At 39.7% G+C, this 22,927-nt stretch overlaps 1 protein-coding gene across 10 annotated transcripts in view; it reads right to left on the reverse strand.

Annotated features, from left to right (window-relative positions):
- Positions 1-22,927, reverse strand: part of ctnnd2b (catenin (cadherin-associated protein), delta 2b) — a 198,381-nt gene that overhangs the window by 34,944 nt on the left and 140,510 nt on the right. For all 10 annotated transcript variants that reach the window (XM_088085340.1, XM_088085331.1, XM_088085334.1 and 7 more), the window contains 3 exons: positions 20,192-20,324; positions 15,877-16,090; positions 1-172 (listed from right to left, as the gene is read on the reverse strand). The exon at positions 1-172 is cut by the window's left edge and continues 15 nt beyond it. In XM_088085340.1, the coding sequence (XP_087941466.1) occupies positions 1-172; positions 15,877-16,090; positions 20,192-20,324 (519 nt within the window). The remainder of the gene's footprint in view (positions 173-15,876; positions 16,091-20,191; positions 20,325-22,927) is intronic.

A 22,927-nucleotide genomic window follows, 5' to 3' on the forward strand; every position in this document is an offset into this window, starting at 1 on the left:
GCATTGCGGAGGACCTGGGAGGAGTGTAGGTGCAGTTTGCGGTCCTCCTGTGTGTGCGGGGAGGTGTCCCAGCCCGAGTGGGGGATGATCACAGCGTTGGTCAGCACGGCAAGGGCATCCTGGATGATGGGCATCTTCAGAGCGTCACATGACGACAGGTTCCACAAAACACCTGAAGAGGACAGAGTGGAGACGGGATGTCAAAACAAGAGAAGGCGGCAAAAACAGTGGAGGCAGACAGGAGGAGACACAGACTGACTGCTCCAAGGCAGCAAGCATTGAAATATTTAGTAGGTTTTAGTGAGCGGCTTGATCAAACACACACAGCTGCACAGACAGTTACTGCAGTCTTTACTATTTGCTTTACAGCAGTCTGCTTTCGAACATGTGTTCTTAAAACAATGTGCAATGGCCCTTTTTCATGGAAGTCATTTTGTTGTGCCCCAGTAAGAATAAGAACGCTTCACACATATCAAATCCCTGGTAGTACAGAAGATTCAAGGTGGCCAGTTTAAAGATGGATACCCAAGATTAGTGTCACTTGGAATCAGACGGCAGACAGTAGATGACAAACCAGATTTTGATGAAGGAGAGCAGGGCCGGCAGAGAATACTGGCAACAAAGGCAGGTGGCAGGTGCCATCTAAAGTTAAATTTTTTTTAACTTCTTGCCGTCCTCTCAAAAAGAAATTTCAACCGGACATTGCATAGCTCCCACACAAGGAGAAAACATTGCTGATCTGGACAACAAAGAGCTAATAATTTTGGTGCAGCGACACCTGGATTTGTATGATCAAAAGTTAAAATCCTACCAAGATGTTATAAGAAAAGCAGACATATGGCATTCTTTAACTTTCTTTAAGTTTTAGAGGGAATTAAACAAACATTTTAAGCTTGCAATAGAATATGAAGAGGAAGCTTCCTTTAATGTCAGTTGCTACAATAATTACACACAATAATAGACATGAAATAACTTAGTCAGTAAATTTTTTTCCCATTTTTTGACACACCACCATTGCATCATATCGTCACATGTATTGAATTTTGCTGTCCTGACATTCTGTCACATTTTTTTTTCTTCTGTGCCATCCAGGAGGTATTGCTGGGCTGCTGTCTACCATCTGCCATGTGAACGCAGCATAACCGGCATTAGCTGTCTTTATTGTCCAATGGCAAATAAGCAGCCTTTCAAAACTCACAGCAACAGGTAGTCCTGTAGACACAGCTCACTTTTTGTCTCATGGCTTGGGCCAGTGACTTCATCTGGCTCCCAATAAACACTTGTTTTATAGTTTAATAGGCTACAGTATCATTTTAAAAATTGAATAACTGCTCATTGTTATTGTTCTTTGGTGATTTTGATTGAATGATTGAAAATCTCCATGTGCACTGGTGTCATCATGATAAAATAATTACAAGAAAGGGCAGAAATACCCCCCCCCACACACACACACACCCACACCCACACACCCACACACTTAGCATCCTGCATCTTTAATTATCAATACGAGTGATGCATTTCAAATGTTGCTCTAATATTTCAAAACATAACCTTTAATTTATTGCGCAGCTGTGCTCCTGTAATTAATTGAGAACGGCGTCAAAAAAAGAAAGCAAGTGAAGGCTGTAAATGACTTCCTCTACAAAATTCCACTGCACCTCTCTGCTGCTCTTAATCCTCACCTGAATTCAACACACAGTGAGCAGCCAAGCAAGGAAATGGAGTGAGTTTTCTCCTGTCTACCAATTACTGTTCACTCTTTTTGCCAGTCGCTACAAACACACACATACTGGCCACTGAATAGACAAAAACTCTCCTACTCTAGAGACACACACACACACACACACACACACACACACACACACACACACACACACACACACATCCTTGCAATTCTATCTTCCTTAGGAGCCTCACTGACACAATGCATTCCGTTTGCCACTTACCCTAACTTTAACCATCACAACTAAAGGCCTAACCCCGACCCCTACTTAACCCTAACTGCAACCTGAACCAAGTGTTAACCCTCAAACATTCCTTGAATAAGTGAGGACCAGTCTAAATGTCCTAATTTCCCAAAAATGTCCTCACTCTGCTGCAAAAAATACTTTTTTTTGGTCCTCACTATGTGTGCATGTACAAGAACACATACACACACACACGCATCTGTTTGAGCCTTTCAACAAAAGGACAGAGAGGGTAAGAGGCAAATCAGCACATTGTGCTTCAAAACACTTGATTTCTTAAATTGTTTCACACACACACACACACACACAAATTCACACTCACACACAGACATAAACTCACACTCACACACACACACACACACAAATTCACACTCACACACAGACATAAACTCACACTCACACACACACATACACACATTGTGATAACCTTGAGCATCTATACAGCACATCATAACTGTTGTTGACCTTCGTCTTGCAGAGTGTCAATGTCTTAATCTATGTACTCCCATAATTATATGTGTGCATTTGAGAGTGCCAACCTCTAGTCATATCTGCACTTATCTTGCCTTCTCCTTTATGGTTGTAATTATAGCTGTAACAGTGGAGAAACATCCTATCCTTAGATCTTCCTCTGTGTGTGTTTGGAATAAGGCGTCCTCTCTTAAGTGCTGTGTTGTTCACCCTCGGCTGAACAGCGACTGTGTAATTACAGCTTCTGTTATCTGTATGTGGGTTTGTATGAATTTGTGTGCGTGCACATGTGTTTGTGTGCATCTAAGCCCCCTTGACCCATCAGTCTTTTCTCCGTCAGCCGTTTGGACTTGGTGTGTTTGAGCGGGGCATTGAGGTGGCGGTGTCTGTTTGTGGTCAAGAGGAGTTTCTAAATTACTGGCTTCTGGCATCATGACAGTAATTAGCCAGGCCTGTCACGTTAGCGAACGTGTCCGCTCTCCATCTCATCTTATCTGCTGCTCGAGACGGCAAAGAAGGCGTGCTGTTTTTTTGATAACCTTGATATTCGATGTGACATGTAATGATTCTAGCTGACCTTGATTTCCACATCTGTGCGTCAGCGAATGTTGCTGATGAGGACTTGTCATACTGCTTTTTATGGACAGTTCTGTTAAATTTAAAATTAGTATTACCACCTTGCTTTAGTATGCCTCCACACACCCGTTGCAGTTTATATCCATGTCTGCAAAAACATGGCTGCTTCATACACATCTTCCTCCCAGCAGCCCAGAAGATGTAGACAATTAGCAGTTTCAAGGTGGACACCTGAGATTAGTGTCACCAATTCAGTATCTGACTAAATGTCTCCCACTCTGTTCTTGTGATATGGCGCTGGGTAACGGCCAGAAAAGTGTTTTTGCTGAAAATTCTGATTTAACACTGAAATTTACTTTTGACCTTTTGGATATAAAATGTCAACATTTTATCCCATTACAAATTTTGTTGAAAATTTGTCACAATGAGCATATGAATTCTACAGTTTTAGCAAAAAAAATGTTTATAAGGTCAGAAAAACCTTGACCTACGACCTTCAACCACCAAATTCAAATCAGATCATTCTTGAGTCCAAGTGTCTGCCAGATTTGAGGAAACTCCCTCAAGTTATTCTTGAGATATCATGTACACAAGACTGAGACGGATGCAAGAGTACAGTGACCTTGACATTTGACCACCAACTTGTGAGCAGTTCATTGTTAAATCTAAGTCGACATTTGTGTCCATATTTAGGAAATCCCTTCAAAGTGTCCCTTGCATTCATGAAAATATAATGTAAATACATATGCACATATGTACGTACAACTGGAAAACGTAATGCCTCTGGTAATAATGATATTGCTACTTCCGAAAGTGACATGACTCAAACAAACTAACCGCACACTTGCCAACCCTTCCATTCTTCCTGGGAGACTCCTCCTGTATTGATTTCTACCAGAATGCAGGAAATAAAGTCTCGAGGTTGGCAAGTATGACTAAGCAATCGAGGCAACACTAGACCAGCACCTCCTGTCTCCTGTAACGTAAAATTAGTGTCTCGTCAAAGGAGTGGGGTTAAGAAGAGCAATATAACAGACTTGCTTCCTTCATTTCACTGGGAAGGGCTGTCTGACGGCAGGCTAAAGCAGTGAATATTTTATCAATATTGAGCACCCTTGATATAGATGTTTTTAGGTGGTCCTTTCAGCTATTACTGTAATTATCAGCACTTCAACCCACGTCACTGATTTTTGATAACGGCTAAGTGGGCATTTCCATTTGAAAAACCCAGAATAGAATGCAAATGGAGTCGACCTTTAAATTCTTAGGACAAAAAGTGGATACTGGACACAAGGGCATTCATGGCATTTGCCATAAATGTGCATATGATTCTTTGACTAAAATTTCACGCCTGAATAATTACAAAACCCTTTAGTTAGATGCTGGTTATAATCCACGTTAGTGAAACACTGGTTTATTCTCAAAGAACATCAACGCTGCTTACTAGGATGAAAATAATGAATCTCATCCTGCAGAATCTGAATAAATTAACTGAAGATGATGAATCTGACATCTTGTGGCAAATTGTTAAAGCACAACATTCACATATCCTGTGAACATGCTAACGTTACTCTGACTTTGAATTTGTTAAATTAAATTTTAATTAAATTAAATCAGCATAATCAGAAAAAAATGCAACAAAAATGGATGGCTTTTGTAATCAAAAAATTCCCTGTTTTTACCTCCTGTAACTAAGTGGCATCTGAAACAGTTTTCTGTTGTTGTTATCAACAGTGATCCCCAGAGTAAACTTGCTCTAAGGAAACTAAATTATGTATGTAATCAACCAGTACAATTCTCCTATTAATAATGAAATCTCCCACTGATGAGGATGTGTGTATTATGCATCAGTTGCATCAATTTTACAGGTAAAAGCACCGTGAGTTTACTGAATAATAATAACCATATATTATATGTGAGGGAGTGTAATGCATTGCATATGATGTCATGCTGCAGCAGCTGCAAGAACAGGATTTCTTTTTCTTTTTTTTGATTATCGTGAGTAAAGTCAGCTGTTTGCCAGAATCACTTCTTGCTGTGCAGAGAATGACATCATCTCCCTGAGGTGAAAGGCAGTGGGACTTTATCTTTGATCTGCCACACACACCCCTCACAAACACACAAAATAAACACTAAATGCACTCTCACATTCATGCATGCTAATACACATGAACGTGCCGGCACAAACACAAACACAAACACAAACACACACACACACACACACACACACACACACACACACACACACACACACACACACACACACACACACACACACACACACACACACACAAAGCCATGAGTGTATGACAGATGAAGGAGGTTAATTGCCTCAGCCTTACATCATGAGTGGCAGCAGGAGGTTATGAATGCTCTGTTATGAGGAGGGAGGGGAAATGAATATGTTGGCTATCTCTCTTTGTGTCTGAAGCCATTCCACATCTCTCATTTGCACCGTGCCTTCATTCCCCTGTTGCATTTCTCTTTTCTGCAGCACCGCCGCACATCTCTTTGTTAAACACTTGATCTCTTTTTCCCCCCTTTGCTTCTCCAATTCTCCCAGTGTATTTTTGAGTGCTTGTTGGTGGACTCCTGTCCTTGTGTGAAATACTTCAGAGAGAGGACATTTTACAAAGTGAGTGGGTTTTTTTGTTTGTGGGTTGTTAGTTTTTGTGTTTTCCACAAGTGTTAGTCGCGATAAAAGTAAGAAGCGTAATGGTTGGGGGTTCAATAACAATTGTGGTACCCACAGAGTTTTGATGACCATAACAAAACAGGTGTAAGCAAGGCCAGCGTGTTTTCATTTTGAACGCATCAAATATCGCCACATTGACAATGGTTTCGGTGTACAATTTGGACGTCAAAAGGGACATTTCACATCGGCATCTCCTGGATACACTCCTGGACGGCATCAGCTGAGACCGCAGCCAGACAGAACTGGTCGCGACATTATTATACGACCAAACAACATCTGCCACGTCAGTCTGACAGGCAGCGTTACTTGACAACAGACAGATAAAACCTGTTGCGTGCTCACAATACACCACAGAACAGCATCGGTGCGAGTACTTATGTAATATAAGGAGTGCAAGGGAACTTATGGGAAGGGCGGTGGATGGGTCCAACAAACCCCAGACTATCATACAGGAGTCAAGCGTTCACTTCCTGTCTGAATGTGATATTGTTTTTGACATGCGCCTCCTTCCCCTAATCCTAACCATCCATGCCAGCATGTGCATTTGTTGACGCCCTGACTTTGGTTGCCATGTGCTTGTGTTATCCAAACATAATCATGTGCCACGTCATCCCACCACGTGCATTTATTGACATCACAGTAACAGCATCCTGGAACGTTACCTAAAACATAATGTGCAGACATGGAAGTCCACGGCAAAGTGGCAACGTGACAAATTGGGATGAGAACATGTTGACATGCTGGATCTCCGAAAATACATTTCTGCTGGTCTATGCAAACACGGTCCGTACTTGTATAAAAGTCGTCTGGTGCTTGGTCCCATGCACATTCACCTGAACATGCAGTTTGAGAGAGCATCTTGATGCTCTGCATGTGTGCCACAAACTCTAACCACTGTAATTACTGTAGGTCTGAACAAGCAGCCTATGGTGTGAGCACTTTCAGGGGCTGCTTGTATTCAAGTGACGTACACAGCATCTCTAAAGAGCCCACACTGATGGTTTGACCTTGAAGACAGCAGGGTGCCTGTGTCATCAGAGAGACAGGCACTGTGTAAACTGCATGCCATTTGAATGGGTCTGTAGATGGCTGATGACTCCTTTTAACAATGCAATGGATGAATCAGCTGTCACCTATTTCTAATTGCCGCCATCTTCAGAAGCACAGTTGAGGGGGGTTCTGAAGATCACTGATGTCATGCTGAGCCAGCGGCCTGGCAGCTAAAAATGTTTTATTCCTAATGTGAAACAAATATTACATTATATGAGTGTGAACAGTGACTGTTTTCTCCCTTCTTATTGTTAGCATATGCACGACTTCCAAAATTAGATTCAAAGGCATGCACCCTACATGCAGGTTGGTTGTGTCATAAATCTAATAAATAAACAAAAAAAACCAACCAAAAAACATATATATGTGTGTGTGTGTGTGTGTGTGTGTGTGTGTGTGTGTATGTATATGTATATATATATATATATATTTTTTTTTAAACTATATAAATATATTATAACCTACTGGTTTAGCTTTTATGGTAAAGGTGAGCATAATACTTGGGAAATAGGAAAAAAATCATTTATTTGTAAATGATCAAAAATCTTTTAACACTAGTTTAACACCTGTATCCCTATATCATTTTGGCAGGGACTTTAACATGACTTTAATATATTCTATCACCTATTCAAAGGCCCAGGATTGGTGTAGGATTTAGGGGGATCTATTGACAGAAATGGAATATAATATAATAAACAAAATAAACAAAGTTTTCTTTAGTGTATAATCACCTGAAAATAAGATTGGTGTTTATACCACCTTAGAATAAATTGTTTATATCAACAAGGGGAGCGGGTCATCACCTACGAAGTTTTCCATGTTGCAACGCCATGTTTTTATAGTAGTCCAGACTGGTCAAACCAAACACTGGCTCTAAATAGGACCATTCACATTTTCGAATCGACTACCATAGCATCAGTTACCGTAGCAACGTGCAGCAACTAAAAACTATTTTTTTACATGACACAGCTTTAGTGTTTTTACTAGTTTAAATCACCTGGTCTGTTTGTTTTGTAGATGAAAATACCTCTGCAAATAACTCAGCTCCCAGTAAAACCTCCTGAACAATGAACATTGAAGGAATTATAACCAGGGTAAGTTTCAGCTGAATGCAATACACATTTCTCACCCATCAAGTGTGGTTTATTTGACAGAGGTAGCAGTTAAGCTTGCCAACATGGCATCAAGGCATCAGAAAGCAAAACTATACACGCCACAAGCTACACATACCAACTAAATGCTTTCATTAACATGATGGGGGTATCTAATCAAGTAGGAAAAAAGAGGTATAAAATTTAAGGGTGCTGGTATTTGTATTGGTATTTTATATTTAATGATACCCAGCCCAAACGTCATGTCTATGTCAGCTGGCTGTGTCTGTCTCATGCAAAAGCACACGCATAATATCAAGTGTACCATACTTCAGGTCTCCACCACTTATGATATTTTTGTAAGAATCTGAGAGGAAAAGTTTAATTGCTTGCAATCAATATTTGCACACATTTATTGTCGTCAAACTAAAAGCCTAAAGGGCTCCACTCTTTGTTTTCATAATGAGGTGAACATCGATCACTGTTAATCACTGGGCCCACACAGGCCTACAGCTTTGTGTTAATGAGCTGCGGCCATAGTGCGGAATCATGTTTACTCAGTTTGAGTCCTTTGATGACATTGTCATTAAAAACAAGAAAAAGTGTAGCTAAGCAGTACACTGTAGGTCGCACCAAGGTTGACTGCAGTTAGTTTGCAAAGAAAAAACGAAGCTATATACCTCTGCTGCTGCACTTTCATGTGATAACATATTCAGTCTTAATATCGGATATCATCTGTAGTGTTGAAAGTATTTTGCAAATGCAGGCAGACTAAAAAGACAAACAGACATATAAATTGGCTATGGTGATAATTCTATCCATAATTTTTTAGATTTTATCACTGACCACCACAGTAAGTTTCAACCTGGTGTTGAGGGATGAAAATGTTTTTTTTAACCTGCAATTATAAAACAGATTAAAACTTTTTTTTATTGAGAAACAGCATGACTTATGAACTGAAAAATGTATTAATGAGCAGAGTAAATAGGTAGTAGATAGGTAGTAGCTGCTTTACATTTGTATTTAGCTTCTGTATGTTTATGCACATGTAAGATTGTTTTATTGTGTTATTTTACCTCTTATGTTCCTTACTGTCATATGTTGTTTTTCGAATCTTATATCTTTGCTGTTTTATGTTTATGTTTTATGTTTTTACCAAACCAATAATTCACCAGAGTTTGTTAGGAAAAAAAATATGCTGGACAACCATGGAAAAAATCCTAAACTGTTTCCGTCTGTAGATAATCTACCATCTTCGTTGCAGTTTTCCCTCTTAATCTGCATTTCCTTTACTCTTTCAATCTGTCGCTCTCCATCTCTTTGCTTTGCCTAAATGGGATGAGCATTGTGAACGGATTGCATCCAGACAGTGGAGAGTTCCCATCACAGTGTGAGCCTGACAACTTCCATATCTGCTTCTAAAGAGCTGACACCAACGTGAGCTATCCAGACCTGTCACTTGCGATGAAGTGTGCTGCTGTGACTGGATGAAAAAGTTGCATTGTAATGACAAGTGGAACCGTAGCTACTGATGACATGCAGATTTTAAAAGGGAATAAAGGAGCTGAAGAAAGCGCAGCGCTTTGTGAGTCAGTGAAGGGAGATATAATGCTGTTGGCATTTTTCTGTAAATTTCTTTGAGGAGAGAAAGCTGTAAATCAGTAATATCTCCTTCACTTTAAACTTGCCTTTAAACTTATTAATCAATACTTATAAATCAGTTCCTCTTTCAAGCCAGGATCAATAACTAGATCAAAGCTGAGATGCACAAAGACTAGTCTGCTGTAAGTGAGCTACATGCTGGCTGCAAATACAATTACTCTTAAAGTAATTGTCTTTGACATCTTCATGTTGTTGCTTTATGAAGCAATAATGATGCAACCTGTTTTCAAGTCTTGAAATCTGTTACATTTGCTGTTCTAAACAAGCAAATAGAGCTTTCCAGGAAAGTGCTCAAGACCGTCCCCTTAACCGAAACAACAGCTGTATTGATCGTCTACGCAAGCATCTTAACATGACCCATATTTACGTTTATGGTTAGGCGATGATCTTTAGAGGCCCTTGTAGCAAAGGAAACATCAGGACATAGTGTAAAGAGCAACAAATTGCACGTAGGAAGGAGGCAGTGGTAGATGGATGTGTCAAACTAGAACAGGACTTTAACTTGGAAACGGCTGTTTGTGTCCCTTGTGAAACCAAAAGTCAACGTTGAGTTATTTTAATTTACATGCAGTAGTTAAAACAAATAGTTTCTTTTCACGGTGTACTATATCATTTCTATGTGGTGCTGGGTAGGCATGTGAAGTATGCAGCTGTGAAACAGCTCCACTTCAAGTAATATGATATTTTGTTTTTCTGTAATCATGTTTTATGCTTCTATTTGTTTCCCTGCACTGTTTGGCTGGACTGTGTATTCTTGTTTTGTCAAATGCTGAGAAATCTTCTGGTCCACCTTTTGGTTTCTAACTGTGGACTCCCTCTGATCAGTTTTTTCTCTTTGAATACTTTCAAAGCCCAAGACATCTTAATTGGTCCAACAAGTGTTACTAGTCATTCTGGTATAGCCCCATTAGCTGCATGGCTCTAGGAATGCTAATGTCAGTCTGTTCATCATTTTGGTCAAGACTGAAATACCTTATCAACTGCTTGATAGATTGCCACAAAATTGTGTTTAGCTCATGGTCCCCATAGGTAGAAGCCTTCTGACTTTTACCTTAGTGCCACCACTGGGTAAATATTTGTGATTTATGAAACTTGCATTTAGTATCACCTCATGGTCAACAGCAGAACTTGCAATAATAGCAGCAAAGGTAGAGCTTGTATCTGCTCTTTTAAAGCAGCTTTACTCCCTTCAAATAATCATGTTTGGTTCTGAACAGGGAAGATAAAAAAACAGAGAAAGCAATTATTAAACCAAACAGAGGGAGAGAGACTGAGGAGCACAGGGCAACAACCTTATTTGTGACTCTTCTCTTTGTGCCATCAAGCAAACTGTAGCATGAAAAAGAGAATGAGCAAGAGAGAGAGAGCGTGTTGTGTGTGCGAATTTGTGTGTGTAGCTAAATCTGTAGCCAGCAAGGCAGGCAGCTTGACTTCCCACTGTGATCCTGATTCAAAATGCTCACCAGAGAGAGGGAGGAGGAGAGAGAGAGAGAGAGAGAGAGAGAGAGAGAGAGTGAAAAAGTGGAGGAAGAGAAAGGCAAAGAGGACAGGAAAGAGACAGGAAGAGAAGGGGAGACCAATTACGAAAACCCAACCACAGAGGGATAAAAGAGCGAGCAAGAGAGGCTGAGAAACAGGAAGAGAGCAGAAGAGAGAGAGTTATTTCCTCTGGGTCTTTGAGAGAGAGAGGAGAGCACGGTCTGTCTGCGTCCGGTCGGTCGTTCAGCTGATTAATTTGTGACAGGAGGGATTTCTGTGCTCCGTGCCTTGAATTGCTGCTCTAATTTATATGGTAATCTTCTTTAAGACTCTAGCAGCATACAAAAAACCTTTTATTTCCATCTCTGCTAAGCCTAAACCCTTTTCTATACTCACTACACACATATAAATATACATACATGCGCCAAGCACGTGTGGGTCATACTCCGCACCAAATATGATTGGGAAATGAGAGGAAACCTCTCAATTTCACTTCCCTGATGAGGTTTCCCTGAGCTCAGTTCAGTTTGTGTTAGTATTCATGACTGTCCCTTATTACCACGAATAATGCTTAAAATGTTTGTCCCTCACCAGAGTCTCATGTCACCCTGATGTGAAGTGCTGTTGTAATTAATTAGAAAAGTGGATAAAGGCTCAAGGACAGCCTTTGTGGGACGTGGGGACAATTTGGTTTAAGAGAGTTTGCAAGGATAGGACATAAGTACAGGAGTAACATCTGAGTTGAACATGCGGTAGGCAAGTGCTGCTTTTGCACTGTATGGTACAGCTTAGCATGGCTCTACTTAACGTTCCTTATACACCGATTCGTACAAATCCTATGAAATACTTATCCAACAAATGAGGTTATGTCCTTCACATAAAGTTACACAATTAAAATAAAGTTATGGAGGTTAGGTTTTGGCAGGTAAAGTTACTTTGGATAGGTTTAGGAAAAGAGACATGGAAGACATGGCACCTAAGAATGACTCAACCTTCACTCAGAGCTCACACAGTTGAAAATAGCTGTTGGGGAGTCCCAAATTTTGTGATCCATCAACCACTGCCTCCTAGGTGGACCGCTTTTGACCATTTTCTTCTTTATTCCTGTCAGTGCATTAGTCACGAGACAGCAGCCTTGCCGGATACATGGGTTATGCATGAATTACTGGCTCGTCATTATGCAATATATGTTTGAATTTTGGTGCATTACTTCTTGTAAGGAAACATACAAACAGTCCATAAAAAAGCCAGCTCTATTAAACCTGATAAACACAAACGTTGTGGACAGTACCTGGTACCTACATGGTACTTAATTTGGTGCCACCTCGATTAAGAGTCCAAGTGATCTGAACAAGTTAAAAGTTAAAACTGCAGACTGACTGGTCAGACAGAATAATCATTTGTGTGACATGGGCCATCCTGCAACAAACAGGCTTTATTTATATAACCAGTTCAACGTCAATAGCATCTGCAGCTTCATGCAGCATTGCTATGCCAATCAGCTAAGAATTCTGCCAACATTGAGGGGGCACTAACAACAGTGGAAAACAAAATAGAGACAAGGACCTGGTACCAGAAGTAAGTTGAGTCAAATCGAGCTGAACCATGCAGTGGCAATGAGGCATACGCCTGCATTCATATCATGTGCAATGGAAGGTAATAATAGGAAAGGTTACCATGTTTACAACTTGCAGGTGTTCACATCATGGAACCATCAATACTGCTGAATGATCGCAGGGTAGGTCATGTGAGGACTAAAATTTCAGTGAATTGAAAATGTTGAAAATGCACTATTCAATTTGGCTTTAATTACCTTAAACGATGGACTGACAAAATAATCTCTAATGATCTGTGGCTCTGCATTAAAACCTAAAGAATTGCATACTGGAAAAACAATTAAAAAAAACCCAAAACGCTCACTCAGTAGATGTCTTTGTATGGATGTCTGTTTCATGTGTTTTTCATCACACAAATTGTTAGTTGTCATGGAAAAGAACTGTTAACATGAATTTTCAGCGGATGTTATCATTTCTTTATGACGTGTAGGGCTTCAAGTCTGCAGATGAGAAACAGTTTAGCTACCATTTGTATGTGGTGCTCATGTAGGTAGGGAATTTGCTGAAAAGGGGGCTCCACATTGGTGGGTTTACCCAAGTGAGCCTGACATGGGTTATGCTAGGGCTACCTGGGTACCAAGCAGGTACAGGCCTGAAATAGGCATCTTATCTGGGGCCCACTTGGGTAAATCCACCTATGTGGGCAACTGGCATTGACTCATGGAACCTGTGGATAATCCCATTAAGGGACCATTATTCAGCCCATTTACCACATGGGCCCACATACAAATGTTGGCTGCTTACCTAGCTTGCATGTCAACAGATCCATCTCAATGAACTTTCATGTTTTCATGGCACAAATTCATGCTTAAATGTATTATATAATCAAACCCTTTACACTGTATGATTTTATCTGACAATAGCAACTGGCCCTAAATGGAACAGATTTGGTCGGATCGGTCCTGACTCCAATTATAATTGGCCGGGGCTCCAGGCTTCACTTTCCCAACATCAATCCAAAATACTGGTTAAACTGTTCTAGAAAGCACAAATAACTAAGATCTTGCCTTCTGACATGTCTTGAAATATCATGCTCCTGACAGGCCTCCAGGAGATATGTTTTCATGAGTGTGTGTGCTGGTTACAGAAATCCATTTTTCTTATTTGGCTCCAGGATTGGAATAAACCCCCCAAAGGATTTGGAATGTAGATCAGTTTGACAATGGAGAAGTATTCCTCTTTTAGTCCTGTCGCCTCTCCTGCCCCCCAGAGGTAGACGTCCTTTTACTATGGCCTTCTGTGTGAATGCCAATTAGAAAGAAACTGCTGGGATATATGAAGTAAAAGCTGTCAAAAACACTGGTTGAGGCCCTGCTGGTAATCCTTTAATCCTTTTGGTGGCAAGTTTACAACCAAGACCTCAGCGGGTTTAGAACCCCAAATTAATCAATCCTCAACACACGTTTTACAATGTGGATGATATTTGTGTTTACTGATGGAGAGTACAAACCTGCTGTGGGTACAAGTGCAGTGCAGCCCTTTACACAGAATCTCAGTTTGACAAGTCAACAGTACTTGATGAGTGCTGGGAAGCAGGCGGGTGGTAAACAATGCTCTCCGTTGTGTGTGTGTGTGTGTGTGTGTGTGTGTGTGTGTGTGTGTGTGTGTGTGTGTGTGTGTTTGTGCACTCATCTCTGTATTTGTGCTCAAGTGTAACTGTGAGAGTGCAGTACAGTGTGCAGTTTGTTTTGTGTGTTATATAGCTGGATATGAAGTATGTGCGTGGTTATAGGCCACATAACAGGCAACATGTTTGTCTGCATGAGTCCATGTATGTTAGTGCATGAAGAGGATCATATCTGTGCATCTCAACATTTGTGTGCCAGAATGTATGTGCACGTTAGAGCTGAAGGTTTTCCTCTACATCTAAATTATTACCTTTCAAGACTGTCCTCCACCAAAAAACATTTACACAGGTCATTTGTACAAGCAGCTTATTTATGAGTATCTAAAGGCAATGACCTCTAGTGGCTGTAGTAATTATGGCAGGAGCAAGGAGGTAGTCAGGTGACACGGTGGTATAAAGAGTGCCAAAGTCCACATAGGACTTTCACCCAGGAGACTGCTGTTTGTGTCTCATTTGAAACCGAAAGTTAACATTGAGTTATTGCTAATTATTTGACATACTTCACATAACATTTCTATGTTACATACTTGACAAACTTACATTAAATACTTGACATGGTTATGTTGCATATTGTGTTACATCAGAACTTAAGTTAACTTAATTTAACCATGATCTTTTTTGAAACTTAACCAAGTAGTTTGTTGCCTAAACAAGGACTTCCCCCCATGAGACTGCTGTTTGTGTCCAGTGTGAAAACAAATGTCAGCGTTTAGTTACTTTAACGTATGTAATGTACCTTACTTACGTCACACATGTTCAAGAACTTTAAATTATGTAACTTCAGTTACATAACAAATGCACTTACTTGAACCCAAACCATGATGTTTTCCTGAACCTAACAAAACTGCTACTGCTTCACAACATTAACCACTTTTTAAAAAGTAGAGATGCTTATTTAGGAAATACTTCTGTGGGTCCTATTAGAGGGTAGGAGCAAACGACCTATGTTGTCTTATAGGTTGGAGGACTTCTACTTTCCAGGAATAAATAACTCAACCATTTAATTTTTTTTTTAAACATAAATTAAGTTTAATTTTAAATGCATATAACTGATGTCAACTCAAAACAAAAATAACTCTACTTTCCCTTTGATCATCAACATATCATATGGTTATTGCTGGGAAACATACAAACAAATGACGAAAAATTTATAGATGTTTTAGAAATTTGCTGTTTCGAAGCCCTTTCCACAGTGCCACAAATGAAAATCTGGTGAGGAAATATTAAAATCTTTTGATTGTTCATTCAATCTGAAGACTGCAGTCCTCATTACAGCCCTGGCTATAAAGGAGTATATTTTGTGTATAGATTTTGCTCTCTGCTTCCTTTTTCTATAGTTGTAAAATACATTTTCCCAAGCAGCTGAACTGTAAGCTGCCATTCTAAGAGAGATGAGAGATAACTGAAGACACTTCTGCACCTAAAAGTGATTTCATGGTTGGGGTCTATTTCCAGATGTAAGGTAGTGTGAATGAGGTTTGGAAAAGGTGTCTTTGTTTCAGTACATATGAAAATCTACAGTATGTGGACACACAGGTGTGCAGACACTGCTTGGAAAACTTCTGGTTCCCTGAGGTATTTTTTTCGGGGAAATGGCAATAGATTATGGAAAGAGGAACAAAATATTTGCAATTTGTTTTACCTGTAAGCAGCTCTCGTATCTCCACATCTGTGGTCTTCCGGAGTAGTCGCACCAGAGCTGGTATGCCTCCACAGTTCTTCAGGGCAATCTTGTTGTCATCGTTAGCTTTGCCGTACACCAGGTTTCTCAGGGCTCCGCAAGCACTGCGGTGCACGTCAGTCATCCGGTGGTCCAACAAATCCACCAGCAGCTGAATACCACCCTGCCGCCGAATCTGGAGACAGAGGAAATTCATGATTAACAGTTTCCAAGCATTTGTGCCCCCCCCCCACCCCCCAAATATATCAATAAATACTGGTGCCTAAAAGATATTAGACAATATTAGGGACATTAGGGCTTGTTTACGTCAACTACAGAGAAAATTGCCTACTTCTGATGTAGTGGTTGGAGAAAATGTTATCATGTAAATATTATTTTCCATACTTGTTTTAGCACTCGTAAATAAACAGTGGCTACTGTGGCACTGTTGCAAGATTTATTAAAATGCCAGCCACTGCACTTTCTGTCCCATCACCCCTCTAAGTGTCTGCAGCCCTCCCTGCTTCCCTCTGTCTAGACAAAGAGAAAATGTAGGGCAGACTGCCTGCTTTCTATAAAAACAAGACACATTTCAGAGAAGGAGATTGCGCAGAGGCAAAGCACTTGTGCTTGTATATTGTGTCTTTTGTGCTCCAGATAAAGACAAATCCACATGAAGCCTATTACAGCTGATTCAAATTGGGATGACATTATGTAACTGGAAATTGATTATTTAGAAACTAAATGTTACAACCCCAAGTAAAAGATCCTGTTACAGGTAAAAGAAAATCACTCTGCAATAACAATTAAATAAAAATACCAAAAGCAACACATTCTGACTCCCAACTCAACCCAATACCAATGCTTGGTCAGTGGCCCTATTTACAGTAGGTTCAAATATTTATGTGGTTACATGGAAATGGATAACCTGTTCATGAGGCTTGTCCTGGTTATAATGATATTCCTGATATGTTGCTTACATGAGCACAGAGAAATAGGGTTATTCACATTCGCGTGTATACTGCAGTTTCTTTGAGTACTCAAGCTAGCATAATCAGGTTTCTTATAAACTGAAAAAAAAAGTTTACATGCCCAAACACAGAGTTCTCTAAAAACCCGGTCATTCACTGGTTAATCATGTCATTGTAAATGCAGTGTTTGACACTCTAACACCCCTCTAGCGTCAGTTTTGGATGCTCAGGGTTGTCAATTTCCACTTGGTACATGCATTGTGTCTTTTCAAATAAATTTCTATATTTAAAGGAAATGTACAATATTTGCTTATTTGGTGTATACAGTCTATTTTCAAAATAAACTTTGAATGTAGGTAAAAAAAAACTCCTTTGGGTTTAGGCAAAACACAAGCTCGTGGGTAGCCTTAAAAAAATCATGGTTTAGCTGAAAAAAAAGGTATGTTTTTTACTTGTGTTGTGTTACATCACATACAAGACATACATCAGTAGTGTTGTATGCAACAAATACAAGCACACTGTGTTGCTGCAACTCGATTGACTTTTGGTTTCCGGAAACAAACAGTTTCTCAGGTGGAAGTCCATAGTTTGTTTGACCCATCAAGGGCTCAGTATTTTTTAAATAATTACGTACCAAATACGTATAAATAAGTACCAATACCAGTACCCTTAAAGTGATATTGATACCAGCAGAGTACTTCATTTGATACCTGAATGGAGTGGTGCATAGTTGAGCCATACTTTCGAAAATTTGGGTGGCATCTCAGCACGCTGAGCTGCAAACTGCATTCCACCTCACCACACCACAAACTGTTTGCACTGCACATTTTGTGCGCAGAGCAATACAAGTGTGTGTAATATCAAAGTAGGCCCTAAGGGTTAACATTGATTTATCTATAAAATAGGTATCATTGTTTTGGATTATTTATCTGTAAAGTACTGTAAAAATGCTCATCACAAGGGCCAAGGGACTGTCTTACAATTGCTTATTCTGATTTGATAATATTAAAAACCCAAAGGGGTTCAATCATGATATCAAATAGAGAAAAACAGAACAGAAATGAATTTAAACTCTTATAAATAAAACCAAAATCACTATTAGGTAACTGTCTCTCAGTCTTGTCTTGCCTTAGTGACACAGAAGCAGTGACTAATCTTTATAGTGCATCCGGTGCTGGGAGACTGAACAGGCAGTGGGCCATATGCATATCCCTCAGCATCCCGTCTATTATTTCACCATCCAGGCATCTCTCTCAAGGGCAAAAAACAATCTGGCCCGTGGGGTGAGGTTTTGGCAACCCTGCTCTAAATACTACCATACTTCATTCTTCAACACAATTTCAACATCAGTCATCTTCCACATCCGTCTCTCTCTCTCCCACTCTATCTTTAATGCCTGTTGGTTGATTGCTGTTTGAAGAACTTTGTTTGCCCTCAAATCCATCGTCTCCATGGGGATTAATAAAGTGGAATTGAGCTGAATTGAGTTGACATTGAAGAGACAGACAGAGCTGTTTTCTCAGAGACACTGAGTGATGCCAGCCCTAAAGGACAGGGGGATAGACTGCAGGAACAGGGCTGTGCTCGGGGTTGGGCTAAGTGTGTGTAATGAGTAGTTAATGCTGTCTAATGTGGAGTTTGGCGAAGCTAAGGCAGCCGCACACGTGGGGCAGAGTCTCTCCTTTAACAAAGACAGGCCAAATCTTTTACTGTTCAGGCAATGCAACAGAAATGACTCTCTTTATGTTTGCAAAAAGGCAGCAAGATTACAATAAAACAAGTTGGACAAATTTACAACCTGACTATCCAGCGTCTTAACATTCACAATGTGTGACACTATACATGTGTTGATTGGCCCACATTAACAAAGACTTTTTGCATGCATTCTGGGATAAAGAGCTCTTCAATCTTTGACAAAGATCAAATTAGCTGAAACAACATAAATGTACACTTTGTTATTTTCGATCCTGGACTCTATTTCACCATTATTTTTTTTACATCTATATGACCATTGGGAGGAAGTATTTTTAGAAGTAAAAGTCAGTCTGCAATGTAACCACTCTGGGCAAGTTCACACCTTCAATTTTTATCCCACCAAAGTAGTTCATTTTTACCACTGACAGGCTTAGATTGTTATTCTAACATTACAGAAAGGAACCCTACAGATATAGGCCTTTTTGTTTAAGAGTAATATCCTTTTTGATCAACATCCCCAACATCAGCAGTCTCAAACCCACCAGATTCCATTTAAATAAAAAGCTATTTTGTTTTTAGCCTAAACATACTTCAAAGTCGTCAGAAACAAACCAAAACTTACAAAAGACATCCTGGTTTGTCTCTCCACTGTTTCAACAAGCACCAACTCTTATTTGGTTGAAATAAACCCTTAATTCAACCACTAACATGTGGAAATATGCTGGCTCTTCACATGTTAAATTACTATTTATTTAAATGGAATCTGGTGGGTTTGGTGATAGCAATGCTGGGGCTATTTCCTAAAAGGAACGACCCGAGAATCAAATGACATAATTTGGGATTCCTCCTGGTGAAATATCTTGTAGTGTGCTGCCAATCAGTTATGCACTGTGAAGACCACAACTTCAAGACGTCCTTCAACATAGCTTTTGTCACTAAGAAACAAAAACATGGTAAAATAGGGTCCAGGTATACCTAAAGGATATATAGTATTTGGCATTTATATTATCAACATAAAAATATTCTACAGATTGCTGGATTTATATTGCCAGATCTGTAAAGAGAAAGACCTGCTGCAAACCCCGTCATTATATAACTGCAATTGGCCCAAGGACCCTGTGGCATAAAGCACTGCAAAAATGTTGTTGTATTCTTTTTCCATTGGTCTGTTGCGTGACCATCAAAAACATTTTCAGGCAAGCAAACACACTCACCCACTCACCCTTTGTTAAGCACCCTGGTCCCCTGGAATCTTGCCTGTGGTACTCGAAACACTGAAAAATCCCACTTGAAAAACTAAACAGCAGCGTACCTCTCCAGAAACAATGTTCTGCTGAACTTACAAAACTTCAGCAAAAAAATCAAACTCTACAGTATCTGCATTCCTATCTGCACACTAGAGAGAAAAGCGTGGAAGTATATTTTTGTGTGCATGTTTGGACTGAATTCACTTGTTACTGGAAGTCCCTAACTCTAAATAAGAGCCAAAGTATGCCTTCATGTTTGTATGTGTATCTGTGTGTATATATAAGAAACAGGGTGAGTTAGGGCCAAGCAGAGTTTTGGAAATCAATGTTCTGTGTCTGGAGGTCTCCCCTCTCTTGGTGTGGTTTCTCTTAAGTGATCAATACCTCAGATTTGATCTTGTTGTCTCCAAAGCAGAGGTGCTGGAGGTAGGCAGCAGCATTGGACTGGACTGATGGGAACTGATGTTGCAACATCTGGATCACCTCCGGCAGCTCTGGATCCCTCCAGCCAAACTCCCTACAGAGGCAAACACACAAAGACAATACAGTATGTTTTCATGTGTGCAGAACTAGATTTGTGTGTATGTGAGTGTGTAGCTGAGGCAGTCACTTGGCAGCTTGTCTCTCTAATCAAGATTTAAAATGCGCACAGGAGAAAAAGGAAGACAGACAAAAATCAAGGTTGGTGATAAATGAAAGAGAGAAAAAAGAAGGAATGACACATTAAACACACAGATCTGTACATATATGCTGAATTTAAATTATCTTTGAATTAAAAAAAAAAAAAAAACAGTTTAGGGGGCCACTCTAAACTCAACCTGAGGCACTTGTGTTCGCTTTACGCTTACATATGTAGTACTCTACTCTGTTATTGTAATTCTGACCAACGTCTGGCAAAAGAATTTCCTTCAGGATTAATAAAGTACTATCTTATCTTAGTCAACACCTTTGGGATGAACTGGAATGCCGACTGTGAGCCAGGCCTTATCACTCAACATCACTGTCCGACCTCCCTAATGCTCTTACCAAGATACTAAAACCTGAAATGAAAAGCCTTTCTAGAAAAATACAGTCTGTTACAAAGCTGAAGTGACACTGGAACTCCGAGATTCTGTTTGAGAAGAGGCAAAACCTCACGAAATCCAATTTTAATATTCTAATGACTAAAAATACAACATTAGGACAGAGCTTTTCTCAACTTTCTCAACATGTATCAATGTTAATACAATATCAGCGTTTATTCCAGTTGCTTCTATTGGCCTTTAACAAGACCATTTCCCATAAGCCCTTGGCCTTTACAGGCTCAATGAGAGTTTAACTGTATATCCCACACCATATTGTACCATGTTGTCTGGTGAAATCTGTTATAGTTGGTGGTATCACAGTACACATGGTATCATAGTTCTACATTGTGAGTATTTAGAAATCACGATGGTATGATTTTCGTTAATGTCAAAAAATACAGATGCGCATCTTTCTATTAGACTCATACTGAGAAGCTGCACTGAAGATGTATTGCATGTATTGCAAATCACATGCCACCAAATGTCAGTCTCTACAGGTGGAACAGGCTGCTGAGCTGTTAAACATGGCGATTGTGAGTGGTGGGGATAACGTTACAGGGCTGTTAACAGCCGGTCAGCAACTGCAGGGAGAGAGGACATCCAACTTGATGAATTGAGGGTGTACTTTGATCAAACCAGAGTTGGTAATTGTTGGAACAGTGGGCTTACTAACAAGACTAACAGGACTAACCAAGATTGTTTTGGTGAGTTTTGTGTGTCTTGCTTTGAGTTAACATGCAATTAAGCTAATGTTTGTCATAGTTTGGTGAAAAAAAATAAATGAGTAAATTACCTTTCTTGACATTTTGAAAGTTTATATTTTAATTCATTTGACTGAAAATGCTAAGAAACCTTGCAGAACATAGCAAACTTGCCAGTGTGGGGTGAGGGGTAGGCAGTGCTAGACACAAATACGTCATATGCCACGATGAAATTTCAGAAATGTATTAAAGTATAAAAAGATTAATACCACCTAAGCCTTGTACAAGTACAACTCTCGTGGGATACGTTTGTATATTGCTTGCACTGTTACTTTAAGTGTAATTACTCTTTAACAGTTTCTATTTTTATTGTATATATATATATATATATATATATATATATATATATATATATATATATATATATATATATATATATATATATATATATGTGTATATATAAACACATATAAACACACAATAAAAAACATATATATGTGTGTGTGTATATATATATATATATATATATAGAGAGAGAGAGAGAGAGAGGCTGTCCATTATGTCAGGGGTGTTGCAATGTTGGCAAACGTGATTGACGTCAGCTCACATTCCTAGCATCCAGGTAGACATCATCAATCCAACAGTACCAAATTTAAGTTACTGCCACACTATCTGAAGACATCACTGTCACAGTCGAAAAACGGTATGCTACCATGCATACATGCGTGGCTTTAACTAGCTTTCCTGTATAAAACTTATTCAAGGTAACTGCCACCTAGTGTACAGAAAGAGTATTACACCAAAAATAAACACAAAGGCAAAGAAATGGATAAATAACTCTTGCAGTATATACTTGTAATTTTTTTTCTATCTCTACATCTCTATCCTTGTGCTGCAACACCTGACTTTCCTTTTGGTGATCAATAAAGGCTTATCTGATCTTATCTTAATGAACAATCATGAACTTAGAGACAGTCCGGTCCTTGTCATCATTTTTTTTCAGTGTTGGCACATGTACAGCTTTTGCGCCCCTGATGCTAAACATATAGGATTCTTTATCTATGCATTGTTATGGAGGTGTTTCACAACAGCAGTATCATCGGAGAGTACAGCACTGTGCTATCAGAGCTTCCTCCTGCTGTGATAAATCCTTTCTTCAAACTGCCCCAGCTGCTTTGGTTTTGGAGTGTACCCAGGGTCAACCAGTGCTTTAGCCTAAAGGCATGCTTTGGGCACACACACACACACACACACACACACACACACACACACACACACACACACGCACACGCACACGCACACACACACACACACACACACCGAAACTAAGCCAACTAACCCCTTACACGTGTGTA

Source organism: Plectropomus leopardus, chromosome 12 (genome assembly GCF_026936395.1).
Source record: "Plectropomus leopardus strain MGB_pleo_1.0 chromosome 12, ASM2693639v1, whole genome shotgun sequence".
Taxonomy (NCBI): domain Eukaryota; kingdom Metazoa; phylum Chordata; class Actinopteri; order Perciformes; family Serranidae; genus Plectropomus; species Plectropomus leopardus.